This window comes from Oratosquilla oratoria, chromosome 3, assembly GCF_046742065.1.
Source record: "Oratosquilla oratoria isolate Oo_2021 chromosome 3, ASM4674206v1, whole genome shotgun sequence".
Taxonomy (NCBI): Eukaryota; Metazoa; Arthropoda; class Malacostraca; order Stomatopoda; family Squillidae; genus Oratosquilla; species Oratosquilla oratoria.
In genome coordinates, this window is record NC_134779.1 from 55,484,509 (window position 1) to 55,504,508 (window position 20,000).

The following is a 20,000-nucleotide window of genomic DNA, read 5'->3' on the forward strand; positions in this document are numbered from 1 at the left end:
TACTGTAATAGCCGACTTTATTTGATATTTCCATTTATCATTCAATCCGCCCTTTCATATTCGTTATTAATTAAGTTACATTATTTATACATTGAGTTATTTATTCTTTCTCTAATGTTTGTCTTTGGTATCCAGTTATCATTCACCTTTTTATTTACGTGTTATTTATTCATTTGTTTATTGAGGTAGTTAATTATGTATATATCAGTTTACTTGTTTGTTTGTTATTTGCCTATATATCTAACAACTTGTTCATATGTTTGCTAATTTATTTCATCACCGACCTTTGACAAGAAGCCAAAGTTCGTGTCCCATAGACAGACAAAGACAGACAGACAGACAGACAGACAGACGGAAAGACATACAGACATTTATATTATGAGGGCGTGAATACTGTTCACGAATATAACCACGTTATAAATTGGGGCGCCTGTGTTTGTCTAGCGAATGATGCAGACGGTGGATGTGGAAGTGTGTTTTGGCCCAGTGAATCCAAGTATTGTTTTCAAATTGTTATGACCAATATTTTCGGCACTTCAATGAAATGCTAATGATGCTTGGGCAGGGCGGTAGCCATTCTTGCTGCCACCGGTGACATGGTTGGTTGTGATAAAACGCTTCTGTTGTGTTCATATCTCTGCTTTCCTGTCCCTCTTTGCTTTGGATGCTCTTTTTTTTTTTTTGTGTGTGTGTGTGTGTGTGTGTGTGTGTGTGTGTGTTTTATTGCTCGTCTATTTGTTCAATTATTCATTTGTATGTACGTACATATTTACTCTTTTCTATTAACCCATGCCCATTGTCATTATTTGTCTATGTATTTGTTTATGTACTTATTTTTCTACCTTATCATACATGTTTATTTCTTCATTTATTCATTGATGTGTGTGTGCGTGTGTGTGTGTGCGTGCGTGTGTGTGTGTGTGTGTCTTTGTGTCTGAGTGTGTGTCTGCTGGTTCGTTTACTTACCAATTTATTTATTCATTTATTTGTTATCTTATTTATTTTTGTTTGTTTGTTTATGTAAGCCTACTTGCGCCACCATGAACCTACTTATGCATGCATCTCCTTCACTGATTTGTTTATTTATGCTATAAGTCATCGCTTATTCATACCGGGGGGAGGATCATAATGATGGAGCCGTGATTTTATTTTATTTTTTATTTTTATTTTATTTTTCCTCTTGACGAGAAACGTGAGGGGCTCGCGGGTTGCCTGATGGACGGGCGTCTCCCTGGGAGACCGCCCAAGAAGACAGGGGGTAGTCGACAGGTACCAGAGTCACGTGACCCCGGTAGTTGGTGGCACCTGGCACGGTTTTCGTAAGTTCGTTCGCGAAGGGGACTCCGCTAAGGAGAGGACCATTGGGCCTTTGTGCAAAGCCTGTAGCCAAGTGGTTCCCGAGCTTTTCCAGGCTGGCGTCCCCTTGGCTTCCAGGTGGGTTCCAGCCACCCACTACCCGGCCTCCTCTCATACAGACATGCGAACACATTCTCTCTCTCTCTCTCTCTCTCTCTCTCTCTCTCTCTCTCTCTCTCTCTCTCTCTCTCTCTCTCTCTCTCTCTCTCTCTCTCTCTCTCTCTCTCTCTCTCTCTCTCTCTCTCTCTCTCTCTCTCTTCTTTTCTCTCTCTTTTTCATTCTGACCTCAGACTACGTAATAAAGCTATGCATTCTATAATCCTTATGTCATTTTTATCCTCTATAAACTGCATACGTGTTCCTTCATCTTCATGTTTATGACATATATTTTGTTATTTAGATTTTGTTGAATTTATATATTATTTGTGTGTGTGTGTGTGTGTGTGTGTGTGTGTGTGTGTGTGTGTGTGTGTGTGTGTGTGTGTGTGTGTGTGTGTGTTTATTAACTGCTAATTCCATTCTGTTGACCCCCCTACCGCCCCCTTTTGCCTCCCCCCCTCCCCCCATATTTCGGGAACCAATAACTCCTCCAAAATTCTAAGCAGAATTAAATTGGCCGGCATTAGCCAGAATGAAATATTTGTTAACGTCCACAAAGTCGAAAATAAACAAACCAATAAACGAACAAATAAATAGATCAATAAATAGTTTTTATTTATTATTTTATTATTATTATGATTTTTTTCGCATCCGACCTAGATATGGACCAAAAGGTCTCCTGTCGGCATGCTCCGCCTTTGTAATTCTTTGTAGAATATACTCGTAGAACGCTAGATTTCTCTAAGAACAGTTCATTAGCACGTCTAACAATCGCATAGCTTTACAATCTCTTAGTTCTAGATTCGACTTTGCTATATATGGCGGAAAGATAATTTGATGATTGGAGATTTGAAAATTCAAATATCGTAACCGAAATCGTCTTAACTCCAACGAACTCTCAACGGTCGACGTTGGTAAACCCCGTGGGGTAGCCCAGTGTGATACCCCATTCAATCTCACTACGCTAACTTCCTCTTCACTGAATGAAATCACCAGTCGTTAGCCAGAACAAATTATGCAAATTTTGCCATCGTTGCGAAGGGGCCTCGTCAACTGACGTCTGACGTTGGAATGTAAAATACGTCATTGCAGGACAGGAACCAATTTGTCATTCGGGTAATTCCTATTTACTTAGTTGTTTGTTCATAATTCATACACTCTAAAATAAATTTCGAGGTTAGAAAAGGAACTTAAAATGTTAGAAATAGCGGGTGAAATAAAAGTGTCAATTATTCTATTTTGTTTTATTTATTTTTCCTGAATCGCTAAGATTTTATTTATTTATTATTTTTATTGAATCTTATTTGTTATTGTTTACTTATTTAACTTATTAATTCATTCTATTGTTTATTTACTTACTGTAGTTATTCTTATTATGATATTTTATTCTATTTGTCTATCTTATCTATTCATTCTATTTTTATTTTCATTTATTTTTATGTATCATTGATATAACTGTTTATTATTGTTTATTTATTTATTTTATATTTTATATTTTATTGTTATTTATTTAATTATTATTTCTATTTATTTATTTATTCTTATTTATTTATGTATTTATTTGTTTATGATATTCATTTATTTATCATTTTTATTTATCTATTTATTTATTATTTTTATTTATTTATTTATCTGTCATTTTTTGTTTATTTATTCATTTATTATTATCATTTTTTTTTTTTCAACTTTGAGTGTTTGTCCGCACTTTGCACCCTGTTCCTCCTGCGCTTCCTCGAGGTCAGACACGCCCGCGCCCGGAGTGACCAAAGTGCAGAAAGGTCCCGGAGTGTCCGTTGGGACTCCGGGGTGGGGGGGTGGAGGGGGCTTTATTTCCGCGTTGGAAGTCTGGATCGTTCGGTATTATTAAAAGACTTGGAAAGTAATAAGAGATATTGAAAGCTAAAAGTTACTCGCTGAGTAAAAATGATCTGAAGTTTCTGAAGCTGAAAGAGTTACCGCGGATAGAGCAAGAAATGCTTCGAGTTTCTCCTTCTCGACTGAAAAAGAAAAAGAAGAAAAAGAAGAAAGAAAGTACTATTTCCCGTAGAGGAAAAAAGAAAAATATATATAAAAAGAATTAATAAAGATAATAAAAATTATAATGATGATGGTAACTATAGTGATGATAGTAATAAAAGTTAAGAATTATAGTGCTTCCAAAAGACACGGCCTAAAAAAAATTTGTTGAAAAATCTTCCTTAGATTACTTAAAATGCCGCCCCTTAGAATACATAGTTTTATTTATCTATTTATTTTACTTATTTATTTATCTTTTATTATATAAATTTGTTTTTTCATGCGACATGTTTTGATTGCATCGTGGGTGTATGGCGTAGTTATTCATTATATTATTATTATTATTATTACTACTACTATCATTATTATCATTACTATACCATCATCAGTATTATTATTATTGTTATTATTGTTGTTGTTGTAATTATCATTATCATTATCTTTATTTATTCATTTATTTTCATTTTATTTTATTATTATTATTTTATTTTTTTTCAATCCGACCTCGTTATGGACCGAAAGGTCTTCTATCGGCCCCCATGCTTTATCACTGTAACTTATTGTGCAATTCAGTGTACCATTAACCCACGCTACCAAGTTCCGGGACACAGCGTCCGGAAGCTATCTCCGGAGACTAAACTTGGTCCAAAATGGCTGTGATGTCCGACTCGGGTGTCCGGTTGTCCAAACTCAACCTCCTCAAGAATTTCTCTCTTCTGTCATCCGACCTCGATAAGTCTTTCAAAACGCCGACGAGCTAGGCCTTCTCGCCTCCAGACGCGAGTGACCGGGGCCACTCAGCCACCACGCTCCTTCTTACTCCCTCCCTCTCCCCCTCTTTCTGTCCCTCTCCCCGTTCTTCATAAAGATTCATGCTTTGAATGTTTTCCTGCATTACCCATTTTACCTGCCACGGTTGTTTCTTCATTCTCATTTGCATTTCCATTTCGTAGAGTCTGTCAGATTAAGCCACGCCCATCGTCGCACCTTGGCCCATGATTGGCGCGTTGCTTTTCTCGTGTGGCAATGAGTACCAGGTAATTTGGCACTGACTCAGTCAAAGGCTCCTAAGAGTGCCAGGCACCTCTAGTTCAGGGTGCCACTGTCAAGAGATGGTGTAGCGTAGGCCATGTGCATCTTGTTGATGCACCACTGACAGGATACGAACCTGGTACTGGCCCAAGGACGGGATGGTTGGTTGTAGGCAGTTCTGGGAGATGCAATCGGAAATCGACCAACTTAGATTAATCACCGCAACGCATGCGGTAATTCATTTAGCAAAATCTCGGACTTTTTCTACCTAAGTGTTGCCAGATGTCTTCAGCGAGCCACGTTGACTGTGGCAGGTTCTTGTGTAGGAAGGGGTACCGTGGAGGGTCATAAGCTTGTAGCGTTTTACCTGGAGCGTGGCAATAAAACATGCACCCTCTTCTCAAGGTGTATATGACCAAGTCATCGTGGATGGGGAATATACATTATTATACATCGTTAAGACCAAGATTTATTTCCTCTGGAAGTTGAATGAATTCTTCAGTCGTCAGAGAGAATAAATTATATGAAGAACGGCGCCGAGGTGGGATCGACATGGAGAACGCCGAAATAGCAGTTTTAATATTTTCACGGCATATTTAAAACTGAACCCTTGATACTGGTAGTTAATCTTGTCAGTTATCAGGGAATGCATAAACATGGACCCCCCCACCCCACCCCCACTCCCCCCACCCCCGTCGCATTTTCACGAATTTGTAATATTATTATCAGAATAATTTAACTGGGAGCCAGATCCAGCGTCCTCGCTGATTCAGTTTGATTTAATCCAATTAGGCAAAACATCGCCAAAACTGTGTGATACATTTAGCCGTCATATCTGCATGGTGGCGTGCTCTGGGCGTGTGCTATGCACGGCAAGGGTGAGACCGCGTATGCGCCCAATTTGATGGACTTGAACACCTTTGACACGGTGCCGCCCGTCCCCCCCCCTTTTAATTTTCCCTAAAAACCCTGGCCATTTTATTCAGGTGATGGTGTCTGGATGACCAAACAGGACACTCGACACCTTTTTTTAACCTTTCAAGGAAAAGGTTCCCAACCATGGCGAGGCGGGGTGGGGATTGTAGATTTCTGGACTCAGCTGTTTGGATAGTAAAGGTGAATAAATAAATAAATAAACAGGCCTATAAATTCTACATGATCTACAGGACATGGCACTTTTTCCTAACAGCACATATTCAATAAACAATAAACATAAATATTTCACCTGTCGGCATCTGACAAGCTTATGAAGATGATAAAGAGGATAGAGGGAAATGACGGTGTGAGATGTGGTCAAAAAAAGGCACTACAGGGTGTGGGGGAGAAGAAGAAGAAGAAAAGGACGACAGCTCCGAGGACATATGTCCCTCCTCTCAACTGAATAAAATCCTTTGACGACATCCAAAACGCAAGACCCAAAGTTGTCTTCCAGGGTCAACAGATTAATACTGAAGATGATATTCAACCCTCCAAGATCACTCGGGCTGTTTTCTTTCCCAGACAAATAAAATCACCTGGCGACAGTGGGAGGCTCCAAAGGTGTCCGCCCGTGCGCGGGGTAGGGGGTGGGGAGTTGACCAAAGTATATCTGAGCGTTGATGTCAAGGGACAGAGTGCCAACTACTCGACATCGATCGGTGGCACTGTGTCAGAAGTGACTCGGGGCTTGGGGGGTGGTAGTGCCAGGCACTCTACTCCTCCATAGCTCCTGGTACTCTGGAGTTGTCGGTAATCTCTGAAATCCAGAACTCTCCAGTATTTAAAAGATCCATTAAGGAAATAGAAAGTGCTTCGGGTATTCGGAATTATTCTAGATTTCGGAAGGAAAATTTCTTATTATTAGAGACATCCGAATTTGGGAGATTCCAAATAACAAATAACTATTTATGAATCAGAACTGTGGAAACGCATATTTCACTGCTGAACATGTAATATATTCATATAGACTTTCTTTAATAAATGGAGTGATTTTTGCCAAATTTACTTCTACAACCAAGACCATGGACAGACATAACTGAATATATCTGATATTTCGACCCGCAGGGTCTTGATCACAAAGCTTTGTGATCAAGACCCTGCGGGTCGAAACGTTAAAGCGTGAAATTCTCCCATTACTCCTCGTCTGCTTCTTCCACCTTCAGTCTTATTTGTCATAATATAGTCAACATATCTGGGTAGGTTCTGGTGTCCTGTTGGGCGTGTCCGGTACCTCTCCCGGTAATTCCGGTGTGAGTCAGGGGGATATACACCCTCACCCGGACGCCTTCCACCATCTGAGTGGACTGGCTACTGAACAGACTTGTCGATCAATGTCATCGCGGAGCACCCATGGGCAACATCAAGGTCATCGACCTCGTTTCCCCCGATTAGACCCTCCTTCTTCGGGAGTCTTTGGAGGTCCTCCCTACAGCCCTTGGGTCACTCCACAGGGAAGTTGAGAGACTGCTGGGTCTCCAGGTCTTTTGGACCAAGATCCAGGCGTTTGGGAGACTAACTGGAGGGGAAGAGAGCCCTGTTAGATTCCTGGTCTCCTGGAGGTCATTGGAATGGGAAGGGTGATTGCATGGGAACTTGCTCACGAAAAACCGTGGGGATTGGCTTCGGGGTGTGAGTGAGGCGACGCGTCCCCTGGCGTATGCTTCCCATTGATGATGGTGATGTTGATGTTGATGTCGATGCATCCATATTGACGACGCAGAAATATACCGCAGTGAACTTCAGAGCCTAGGAATACTTTGTTAATGGTAACTAGGAAATATGTTTTAAAACTTAAGATATTTATAAATTTCTACATCCTTTAGGAAACTAGGATTCTGCTCCAAGGTTGCCAATTGTCGCCAAGTTGTCTAGGAGACCTCAGGCCACCGAACACGTGGTGTCTGTGTATGTGTGTGTGTGTGTGTGTATGTTTGTATTTGAATGCGTGTGTATACATGCGTGTATACGTTATTCTGTGGGAATTATATGTGAATATATTGGCGTACACACGCGTGGCACAGTCCATATTTTGAACTGTTCATAACAGTCTTGTATAACATTAATCCATATACTGAACTCGGTGTCACATATGTTCATCAAAATAGTAAAATAAAATAAAAATAATAATGATAATGATGATGGAGATAATGACAATAGGAATGATAACAATGATGATGGCAATTTGATAATAATAGTAATGATAATGATAATGATAATAATAATTGAATAGAAAATATAAAACAAATCAAATAAATACACTAATTATTTAGAACAAGTAACCAACCATATCTACAAAACTGTACTCCCCAGTTACTCCCTTGGATCTGCCATTTTACTTCATACCCAGCCCCGCTAGATTCTATGGCGCCATAATTTTTTGTGACCTAATAAAAAAAGGTGTTCTGTGTGCATATATATACATGCATATCTCTTGCACTAAGACATCTTCTGACGTCATGTCGCTGCACAGAGAAAAGTTCAACGACAAGTGTCTGTCTGTCGCACATCAACTTCGCGAAATCAGTCTCTAAATGGACCATCGCTAAAATTAAGACTGTCAGAATTCTTTTTTTATTATCTGTAGTGACCCTACGCAAGTACAATCACAATACTCAGAGCCCAATTTCAAGGAGTCCGCTGTGGGCTTAGCTCCGCCCTCCACGGCCTCGACCAACGACAGGCAAGGAGGCGGGGCACTGGGTAGCGGGGGGCGGAGCTTATTGTCGGATCGACCAATAGGGCTTGAGGCCTGTGCCCGGCGTGTCGCTGTCATGGCTGCTACCACATGCCTGGCTATTATTCTATCGGTCATGGTATCCTAGTTTACGTTGAGGTGGTCCGTCGGGGAGGTGGTACCTAAAGACCCATGCCACGTGAGACCCACATGACGTGATGCGAGACGCGGTGGGCGGTGCAGAGTGGACGTCACGGGTCGGCACGTGGCACGTGGCACGACCGCGTCACATGCGACCACGTGACGCGGCGACGGAGGCACGTCACCTGTGTCAAGGTACAAAGTTGTTGGTCTGTTTACTGTCATTTGTTGATTTCATTGTTTTAATCTTGTTTATTTCATTATTTTTATCTCGTGCAATTATTTATTTGTTTATTTAATCATTCTTTTATTGTTTTCATTTGTTTTATCGAGATTTGAACTGTTATCTGCTCAAGTGTAATCTTAAGTTAACTGATATACTAAGTTTGTTAGTTTAGTATTAATCTCTGGCGAGTGACGACACCCAAAAATATATCAGAAATAATCACATTGGTTGATTAGTTAGTGAAAGTGGCTCTGAAAAGAAAGTTAACAAACCAAGAATATAATCTGTAATAACTGAGTTAGCCTATTCCTTGGGAATCGTGACATTGAGAAATCTATTTTAGCTGTCGCCAGGTGATTTTATTTAACTCATCGTGAGGTTCCTTCCTCACGCCAAGAGGGCCTCAGCTGCAAACCCAGACCGTCACCTGTGCCCAAGGTGCTCGGACAGCCGCGGGAAGTATCAATCACTGGTGGTCGTTGGGATTCGAACTGTGGTTTGTGTTGCATCGAATGAAACCAACGCTCTTTTTTTTTTTTTTTTTTTTTTTTTTTTTGAGTGGAGATCACTCTTCAGTAACCATAGAATGCTGCGTGACTCGGGTCCGTTCGGGTGCAACAAAATTTTCCTAAGATATTAACCGCATAAAAGAAGTAGCACACAGAAGGGGTTACAAGTCTAGCGTGGTACGCACACAAACACACACACATACACACACACAGACACACACACACACACACACACACACACACACACAGACACACACACACACACACACACACACACACACACACACACACACGCATACAGACATACACACAAACGCACATGCACACAGATACACACGCGCACAACACACGCACATATTCAAGAATAAAAGATAGCCAGCTGCCTTGACAAAAAATCACAAAAAAAAGACATCGTTGTAAAAAAAAAAAATAGTAACAAAAAACGATAAAAAAAAAGGTGATGAAAAAATGACCGAGTGATAAGATTAATCTGTAAAATCAGCCTGAGGCGGAGCAGCGTGTCCCTAAACAGCAGACAGCAGACAACTAATAGCCGTAAAGGTGGTCTTGTCGCCATCTTTAATCTCACGCACTCTTCTTCTTCTCTTTACTCTCTTTTTTCTCTCTTTTTTTTGACTCCGTACCTCTCGATCGCTGGCCATGACCTCTTCCTCCTCCTCCTCCTCCTCCTCCTCCTCCTCCTCTCCTCTCAAAAAGAGGGAAGGAGGATGTGTGGTCCTTGTGAGAGCGTTCTCTTCCTCTTTTTCCCCATCTTCTTTCTCTTCCTCCTCTTCTTCCTCTTCCTCCTCTTGCCCTTCTTCCTCCTCTACCTCCTTCTTCAGATCGAGAGAGAGAGAGAATGATAATAAAGACAGCTTACTTCATAACACTGGATAACCAACAAAACTGAAAAATACTAAAATATTAATAGCAACAATAGTGATAATGACAAAGAATAATAATAAGAGAAGAACTGTCATCCGACCCGACCCGACCCGACTCGACCTGGGACGACCCGAGACGACCTAAGAGCACCAAAGCATCAAGAGTTAATTAGACACCAAGATTGTGTTACATTTAATGTGTGTTGGGTTACCTACCCCTCCCCCCCTTGCTTGGGCATGGCGTCACGGAGATATTACCCAAGTCGTCACTACACACACATGTACACGCACACACACACACACACACACACACACACACACACACACACACACTTCCATGTCCATGCTATTTTCTTCTGCTTCTTCTTTTCCTCTTACTATTTTTTCTCTCTCACCTCTTCCTCCTCCTCCTCTTCTTCTTTCTTCCTTTCTCTTTCTCTTTTTCCTCCTTCTCTTCCTCCCACCTCTTATTCATCCCTCCTCCTATTCCTCCTCTCTTCCTTTTTCTTTCTCTTTTTCCTCCTTCTCCTCTTCCTCCCACCTCCTATTCCTCCCTCCTCCTATTCCTCCTCTTCTTCCTCCTTCCTCATCCTCGTTTTTCTCCCTCCTCATCCTCATCTTCCATCTCCTCCTCTCCCTCCATGACTATTCCACCTCTTTCTCCTCCATTTTACAGTCTGCCCATAACCGTGTTTGGCTTTCTCCCAAATGGGTCACATTGTATTGTCCCTGAGACACCAAATTCCCTTCGTCGTTTTTGGCTCCAGGCATCCATCTTACCCGGTCCCCAACTTACCCCACCCACCCCCCCACCCTCTTACCCACTTCAACCCGCTTGCCACCGAGGGTTGTGTGTCACGGAGATGAATAAAATCGTATGGCGACAGCCAGAATAATATTAAAAATATCTTTAGCACACACAAGTACATGCACACACGGGTACCCACATATGCACACGCACACATACACACATACACATACGTACACACACATACACACACACACATACCCACACACACATACACACACACACACACACACACACACACACACACACACACACACACACACACACAATTACACGCACACACACATACAGACACACACAAACACACACACACACACAAACACACACACAAAGTACACACAAGTATACACACATACAGACACACAAGTACACGCACACACACATACAAACACACACGCACGCGCGCGCGCGTACGCACCTTTCTCTCACGCCGCCTCTGCACGGGACAAAGGGTCTCAGCCGTGTTTGATATTCTGTTATGGTTCTATTGTCCTGTGCGGAGTGCGGCGCGCGCGGTGACCGGGAAAGAAGAAGTTCCTGGACAGGCCGGGACGCCTTCGTGATTGTCGGACCGAACTGAGCTCTTGCGGTCTTTAAGGGCGTTATCACATTGGCCTATTTTTCCTCCGACTGTCGGAGCAGATTTGCAGCCCGCAGCTTTAGGGGAGAAATCTGATATGCTGGAGCAAAATAAATTTCCTCCAGCAGATCAAATGACATTCTATGTATTCATGTCGAGAAAACAAAATAATTTGCCTCAGTGAATTTACGGCGGAAAAAGTTGGAAAAACAGACCATTGTGATAACCCCTTGAGGAAACTACAGCTTTGCTGTTAAAGAGACACTTTGAGCTCTGTGGTGGTGGTGGTGGTAGGTCATTCTGCCACTCTGGTGCCAAATAGTAGTTGTTTAGTGGGAGTGGAATATATAGGAAATGGAATGGGTGGGAGTGGTTTCTATGCCTTTTTCTTTCTGGCTACCCCCGTGTAGGGGGAAAAGCCTTTGGTATATGTACGTATATATGTATATATATATGTATATATATATATATATATATATATATATATATATATATATATATATATATATATATATATATGTATATATATATATCCCTCCACAACTTCCTACGGAAAACATATGGAATATAAGGTAGCGCACATCATCGGTGCGAGATTTTCCACAAGGATAGAAGCACTGGTAAACTACAGTACATAACAAGACCTCTCTCTCTCTCTCTTCCTCTCTCTCTCTCTCAGCCTTTCTCTCTCTCTCTCTGTCTCTCTCTGCCTCTATCTCTGTCTCTCTGCCTCTATCTCTAGGTCTCTCTCTCTCCCTCTCTCTCTCTCTCTCTCTCTCTCTCTCTCTCTCTCTCTCTCTCTCTCTCTCTCTCTCTCTCTCTCTCTCTCGCTCGCTCGCTCGCTCTCTCATCGAAAAAATTAATGATAACCTAACGAGCTAAATGCGAAACCGCATGAACTCTTTCAGTGTATTTTTCAGGGCTTAGTTTTCAAAGTGTTAGTGTATAGTTTAATTTTATTTGATTTTTTCATTGTTTTAGTATTTAGTTTTGAATTGTTAGTATTTAGATTTTATTGTTTTAGTTTTTGGTTTTCAATTTGTTTTTGAAATCAGATTTTTAGGGTATTTTTCATCATGTTTCTGCCGTGTTACCTTTCTAGTGTTTATTTTATACTATATATATATATATGTATATATATATATATATATATATATATATATATATATATATATATTTGTTTATCATTATTATTATATTATTATTATTATCATTATCATTATCATTATCATTATTATTATTATTATTATTATTATTATTATTATTATTCCCCGTGTAGGGGGAAAAAGCCTTTGGTATATATATACATGTATATGTATTATTATTGTTATTATTATTATTACTATCATTATTATCATCATTATCATCGTTATCATCATTATTAATAATATATATTCATTATTACCATTATCATTATTGTTGTTGCTGATGTTATTACCATCCTTCCACGTTGCTGACTTTGTCCCCCCTGTTTGCAGTTGTGTGCGCGGTAGTGGCTGCAGGATGGAGTCCATCGACGGTCGGCTCAGCAACAGCCCGCGTGACCTCAACGATCGCCACATCCACACCATGTAAGTAGGGCCTCCGGGGAGCGCCTCCCCCGGACCCTCCCAGATCCGGAGAGCCCACGACCCGAGACAAGCCAGTCTTATTATAGCATGTAAGCCTATACATCCGCGCGTATAACACAGGAAGCCCCCAAGTCCCTCGGGTCGTAAATAAAAGAGGGATGTATACGTAGTGTATAAGGATGCTCGATGGCTTAGAGGGGTTTTACACGGGCTGACGGTTCGTCGAACGCGGTTCGACAGAGACGTGTTTAAAGTGATGTGTGGACGTGTGAACGGGGTATTTGGTTGTCGAACACGTTGGTTAAACCCCAAATACCCCGTTAGACCGTGTAAACCCCCTCTTAGAGCGTCGCTACTTGCGATGGAGGTTGAGGTGTTGGCTGTCCGAACCCCGCCGCCAGCGAGTTGGACCAAGGGCATGGTTCATTAAATTCCACGCTACAAAGTCCTCTGTAAGGGGCACCGCTCTAGCCTCCTGATTGGGGGAGGAATTCGCGACATTAAAACCGAATCACATAGTCTTGTAAGCTCGATTGCCCACACGTAGCGACAGCTAAACTCGTATGAGTAGAACATCAAGTGCCACAAGGGGTTCATGAGTCCTGGGTTCGAGTCCAGGATAGAGAAGTGTTTTGCAGTATATAAACCCAAAAAGCCCACTCGAATCCACTACTTAATTATACTAGTTATCCCAGAAGCCTCAGAAACCTGTTTAGCCTTTTTTTGAAGCCCAAGGCAAGTTTTTATTCTCTGTAAAGCTAGAATGAACAAAGTTTTTTTTCTGTATGATGGTAGTTTTTTATTTCTAATTATCATATTTTGTTAGTTAAAAGAATCAGGAACTGATGAAAACCCGCAATATGCATATTTCATTGAGTTAACACATTTTAGGAGGAAAATACATAAAATGAAGGAAAATTGTATTTCAATGAAAAATGGGAATCAAAGACTTAGTATAAAGGTAAAGAAAGCTTTCGTTCTCTTTAGGTGAACGGATTATTCTTTTTATTAATTTTTTCTTTATTCTTTTTATTATTGGGTATTTTTGTTGTTGTTATTCATTTATTTACTTTTGCACTAGAAACTAAGTCTTCAATCCCATGGCGTAATTTATATTAGAACTCCCGTTTAGCTGGGGAATGGTCAGCTCGCTCCCCAGCTGAATACTCAAAATTTCTTGAAGATTTTCCAAAACTGAAGCGCCTCCCGCCTTTATTTATTTATTTATTTATTTGTTTATTTTTATTTCTTTATTTTTTTATTTCTTTATTTTTTAGCCAAATATGTTTCGACTATGAAATTCATCCACGCTGTCATCGTACACGGGACGAAACATTATATATATACTCGTATGTTACACGGGGGGTGTCCAATGTCCGTGTCCGAAACTCTTTCAAAAATGTGTTAGACGAAAAAAAAAAGAGCAATTCGTTCTGGTATCGATCCAAATCCTGTTATATTTCCCGGATTTGTTGATTCCGTCAAATTTCCGGCTACGGGAACATTGTCGAAGCGACGCTGTCACTATCAGTCCGGGACAGACAGTTTCCGGTAAAACAGTGACCCTTCACTGCGCGCCTGGGTCCGGGGGCGGGCGGGCGGGCGGGCGGGCGGGAGGAGGGGGAGGCGGGAAAGGGGGGGGGGGTTCTGGGTTCTTTTGCGCTGAATAAAATCGTCAGATGTTAGAATGGAATCTACAGGATTATGTATATAGATACATTACATACATACATAGATACACACGCACACACACACACACACACACACACACACACACACACACACACACACACACACACACACACATATATACATGTGTGTGTGTGTGTTTAGTGTATGTGTATGTATGTATGTGTATATAACAGCTGTTCCCGTCCAAAAGGGGCGTCCATTGTAACACTAAATATATAAGCAATGAATGTCTCAATATATAACTAAGAAATAGAAATAAAAAAAGCTGGTTGAGAGCTATACTGACTGATGGTGAGGTCTCTTTAGCCAATAAGATTAAATAGAAAAATAAATGGCAAGATGAAAAATAGTGTTCGAACCATTCTCGACCAAGGTTGGCTCACTTCGGTCTCGCCGTCCTCCCAAAGGTGAATAGTATTTTCGAGCGAAGATTTCGTTGCCAAAGCGCCATTTGAGTGGTCGCCCTCGTCGTCGTCGTCGTCGTCGTCGTCGTCGTCGTCGCCAACAAGGCATTGGACCCAGAGCTCCGGACTCGTCCTCCAATTTCAGGACTTGAAATCCGACAACAAATCAGGAATGTGTACATGACGAAAGAAGGAATGGCCATTTAAAAAAGATAAACATATATACAACTGTAGAGACATTGGGACAAATTATGGGAAAGGTGGAGGGGGAAACACGGGTCTTTATCTGATTGTCGAGTTTATTCCTGACCGGTTTCGCTTACAATAGATAACTAAGAAATAGAAACAGTGTGTGTATCTGTAATAAAAATAATAATACATACATACATGCATACATATACCAAGGCTTTTTTTCCCCTTACCAGGGGGGTAGCCAAAAAGGACAAGGTACAAAAACATTCCCACCCATTTCATCCCCGAAAACACTCCACACCCCTCCACCCTCCCTCCCATCTTAGCACCTCCTTAGCACCTCCTATAATAATAATAATGATAATAATAATAATAATAATATCAATAATCCTCTCAAGGGTTCGCACATCCAAGGAAAAAAAAAGAAAATCCGACTCTGTAAAGATTAATTCCAGTTTTCACTTTTCTTTTCATAAGTGCTTACTACAATCAGATCATAATATTTACCAGATCATCTCTCGCTTCTTCTGTCGATGTTTCCAGTGCCTCCAGTGAGAATAAACTGGAATAATTCATCCTGTCCGCAGTACCGAAACTCAAAACCGAAATTTTGGGAATGTCCAGCACCTTGAAGAGCATCTTCCGACGGAGGAAGTTTTTTATTTATCAATATCATTAATATATATACATATACATACATATATATATATATATATATATATATATATATATATATATATATATATATATATATATATATACATATACATACATATATATATATATACATACCTTCTTTTTAAGAGTCCGGGCCCTGACAGACTTCACTCTTTTTTTTTTTCTTTTTTTTTTGGGGGGGGGGAGAAAACGGAACTGGCGGACCGGAACTTGACCTATTCCGGATGCCTCCTCCTGAGTACCTTCAGCCCACAGCCTCCCGGAGTCAGTCCAGGTTTGGGGATTTGGTTCCGGCTCTGAGTGGCACAAGGGAAGAAGAAAAAAAAAAAAAACCTCGGGTACTTCGCGACAGCACTGCGAAAAAAAGGAAGTCTTTTGAACTCTTCGATGATGCACCTCACTAACTTCTCTAACAATGTGCGTATGTACACACACACACACACACACACACACACACACACACACACACACACACACACACACATACACACATTATATATATAAATATATATATATTTATATATATATTTATATATATATATATATATATACATATATATTTATATATATAAATATATATTTATATATATATATATTTATATATATGTGTGTGTGTATTTCGTTACGAATATTGGTCATTTTACGAATTTTTGAGATTGCCAATAAAGAGAGGTACCTGCATTGGAAACCCCAGCAGACCGAAAGGAGAGCAAGTGGTGCCATCTCTGTGGCCAAGTTCGGAACTAACATATCTGATGATGCTTGTCCGAAGAAGTGGTAACCCCACCACCCTCTTACAAGAAAATATTTTCACAATAAATAAACGATTCAGTAGATGAACAGAAATAAACAAAAATACAGAAAACAACTTAACGAAATACAAAACGAATGAGTGCATAAACAAAACACGTTGGAATTGTGCGTCGGTACTCTCATGGCCGGAAACCCTACGACATTTTCGGCACGCTGTTAAACAAACAACGTCGGAAGGGTTTTTCCGCGCCGTAGAGCATTAGAATTTTTAATCGTTTTACGCCGCGGTGGCATCTGTCCTGCCCTCCCGTGGTGGTAGTAGATCCACCCTGTGCACAAACTTCGAGAGCTCATGCGAGCTGCCGAAGACCATGCGTGGCTCTAGTTCCCACACCTTTAAGCCTCCTGATTGTAGCCCCCCGAAAACAATAGGGAGGCTTTTTCCCTTGGCGGGGATTCGCCGGGATTCCGAAACCAGGAAAAAATAAAAACATATCTCTTTGGCACCTGCTGCGTTAAATTTGATGATGCGTTCAAGGATTTCGTTCGGTCTGGACAAAGCCAGGAGACTTGGTTCAGCACGGAACCCCATGATGCGAATGAAATTATATATATATATATATATATATATTTATATATATATATATATATATATATATATATATATATATATATACACACACACACACACACACACACACACATATACAGTATATATATATATATATATATATATATATATATATATATATATATATATATATATATAATATTGATCGTTCTCGCTTTCGTGATTTTTACAAAAGTAATATTACTTGTCATGTTGTGAAGATATGCTTTTGATACGGAGTTCTTATCCAATCCACTGGCACGACCTTCCTTATCTGTGTTCCGTTACTCCAGCAAGTTTATCTGTTTCTTTTTAACTGACTCACGAAAAAGACCCTTGCTTAACCGCCTTTGAACATACTTTTCCTGTGACTATGTGCATAGTATAATCACAGAGGAAAGCATAAGATTCCCATGTTCTAAAAAAAAAAAAAAAAAAAAAAAAAAAAAAATATATATTTATATATACTGATGGCCCATTTTCGGAGAAGAATAAGCGAAGATATAGAGATCTGTAAATTTCGATCACCGTAAGTGATCGCAATATACAGATCTCTATATCTTCGCTTATTCTTCTCCGAAAGTGGGTCATCAGTATTATTTTACAAATGTGCTACGACATAACTTTGTTGTATATATATATATATATATATATATATATATGTATATATATATGTATATATATATATACATATATGTATATATATATATGTATATATATATATATATATATATATATATATATATATATATATACACATAAAGTAGGTATTGTACGCGTTTTATTTTATCTTTTATTTTATCTTTTTTTTTTTCTCTGGTTGCCGACCTGGCGCAAGATAATCAGACCACCAAGCTTCCATGACACCGAACGAACGCCAGTGAAACTTTTTGCGGTAAGACGGCAAAAAGTCGTGTTGAGAGCTCAACGCCAACATGTTTAGGATTTGAAAGAAAAGCTTCAAGATCGGGATCAGCTGGTATTAGGCGAAGATGAAGGTATCAGATGTATCACGCCCTCTGATACTCTAAATCATGACGTTTTGATGAAATTCGCGAGATTCATGGCTGTATGCTTTAACTCAGCCACCCCTGTTATAAGGTGGAAAGGCCTTTTAGTATATGGGTGTAAGTAGTTATGTATATGCATATGTATATGTGTACACACACACACACACACACACACACACACACACACACACACACACACACACACACACACTCAATCACAAAAATAAATATATATATAATATATATATATGTATATATATAAATATATATATATATATATATATATATATATATATATGTATATAATGTACACATAAGAATTAATTTTCAAATATACATTCTTTGCATCAGTGCCTTTCATTTCATGGCATCTTGTACCCAGTACACACACATACACTAGTACCTTAACCGAATGGTACCTTCACAGACAAACAGTAGCTCCTTCGTCAGTCACCCTGTGGCACTTTCACTGACATGCCCTGGCATCTTCACCAACACCCACCGACAGATTCTTTGGAGACACACACCCCTCAAGCGCGCCCAGTCATCTTCTCCACGCCCACGATTTCCTCCGGCGTCACTTACCTTGGCATTTCCTCGGTACCCCTTACAAAACGGGGAAGTTCCCCTCCCCCCCTTCCCCCTTTTCGAGATGACCTCAGCCAGAATAAAGGGATGTAAGTCCTTCAAAGGGTCGAACTTCGGGGTGCCGGCGTGGTTTTGATGTCCAGTGCCCTTCGTGGCACTGCTCAACCCCCAAGTGTTGCCGCATTGTCATTCTTAGGTTTCATTTTCCCTTCATCTTCCTCTTCTTTTTCATGTTCTTCTTCGCCTTCATCATATTTTTATTCTTCTTCGTATTCTTCATCGTCTTCTTCTTCCTCTTCTTCTTTTTCATCTTTTTCATCTTCTTCGTCTTCATCTTATTCTTATTCTTATTTGTGTTTCTCATCGTCTTCCTCTTCTTCTTCTTCTTCTTCTTTGTCTTCTTTGTCTTCTTCTTTGTCTTCTTCTTTGTCTTTTTTGTCTTCTTTGTCTTCTTCCTCTTCTTCTTTGGTGCTTTGGTGTGAACATGGTTAAGTTGACCCCAAGTTAAGATGATCGGTTTACAGCAGTACGAGGAACCCACGTCCCGTCTCCCTCCCGCGGTGAGTTGGCCAAATCACACGAAAGTCCCCCCTCCCCGCCCCACACACACACACATTTGGAGAAATTTCTCCCGAAACCGACAAGATGTCACGGAGCCCTCGGGTCCTCGTCCGGGTGTGATTCTGGAAGTCTTTCCTGAGATCGGACGCGTACCGGGGGACTGCCTGATCACGATCTGTCTTCGGGTTTGGCCGCCTCATGCCGATCATGAGCTTCGGGCGCGTTGTGACCACTGTGGACAAAGCGCCCCCGGACAAAGGGAGTCTCTTTCTCAGCACAGGCAACTTTAGGCAGCAGGTGAGCTGCCTAGTGTAGGCCTTATGGTCTCTTGCAGTCTCCTTCACTCTTATGTTATGTTCTTATGTGAGTTCCCCCTCAGCCGAAAAGAATCGTCTGCCGATAGACGTAACAGATATTCAATTCTCAGTAGGTTTTATCTCTCAGGGGTTGAGTGAAGGACGTTTCTGACTGAATAAAATCGTCTGTAGAGTAATGTTGGCTGTCATTTTAGGCCTAACTCCTACAATACAGCGACGGACTTTATTTATTTTGTTCTGACAAGGCCCCGGTTTCTATCTCTCCTTCCCACAGCTGATTGAAATCCTCTGTCTTTGGTAAGCGAAGGGTGTATACATACA

General features: G+C 40.5%; 1 protein-coding gene across 13 annotated transcripts in view; it reads left to right on the top strand.

Moving 5' to 3' along the window:
* The window catches only part of Tdg (Thymine DNA glycosylase), a 322,054-nt gene that overhangs the window by 242,799 nt on the left and 59,255 nt on the right, over window positions 1-20,000 (top strand). For 11 of the 13 annotated variants that reach the window (XM_076181105.1, XM_076181098.1, XM_076181123.1 and 8 more), the window contains exon 2: window positions 12,782-12,874. In XM_076181105.1, the coding sequence (XP_076037220.1) occupies window positions 12,807-12,874 (68 nt within the window). In that variant the 5' untranslated portion in view covers window positions 12,782-12,806. Of the gene's footprint in view, window positions 1-8,354; window positions 8,492-12,781; window positions 12,875-20,000 lie in introns of those variants that run through there. The other 2 variants (XM_076181099.1, XM_076181142.1) reach the window with 1 other exon arrangement.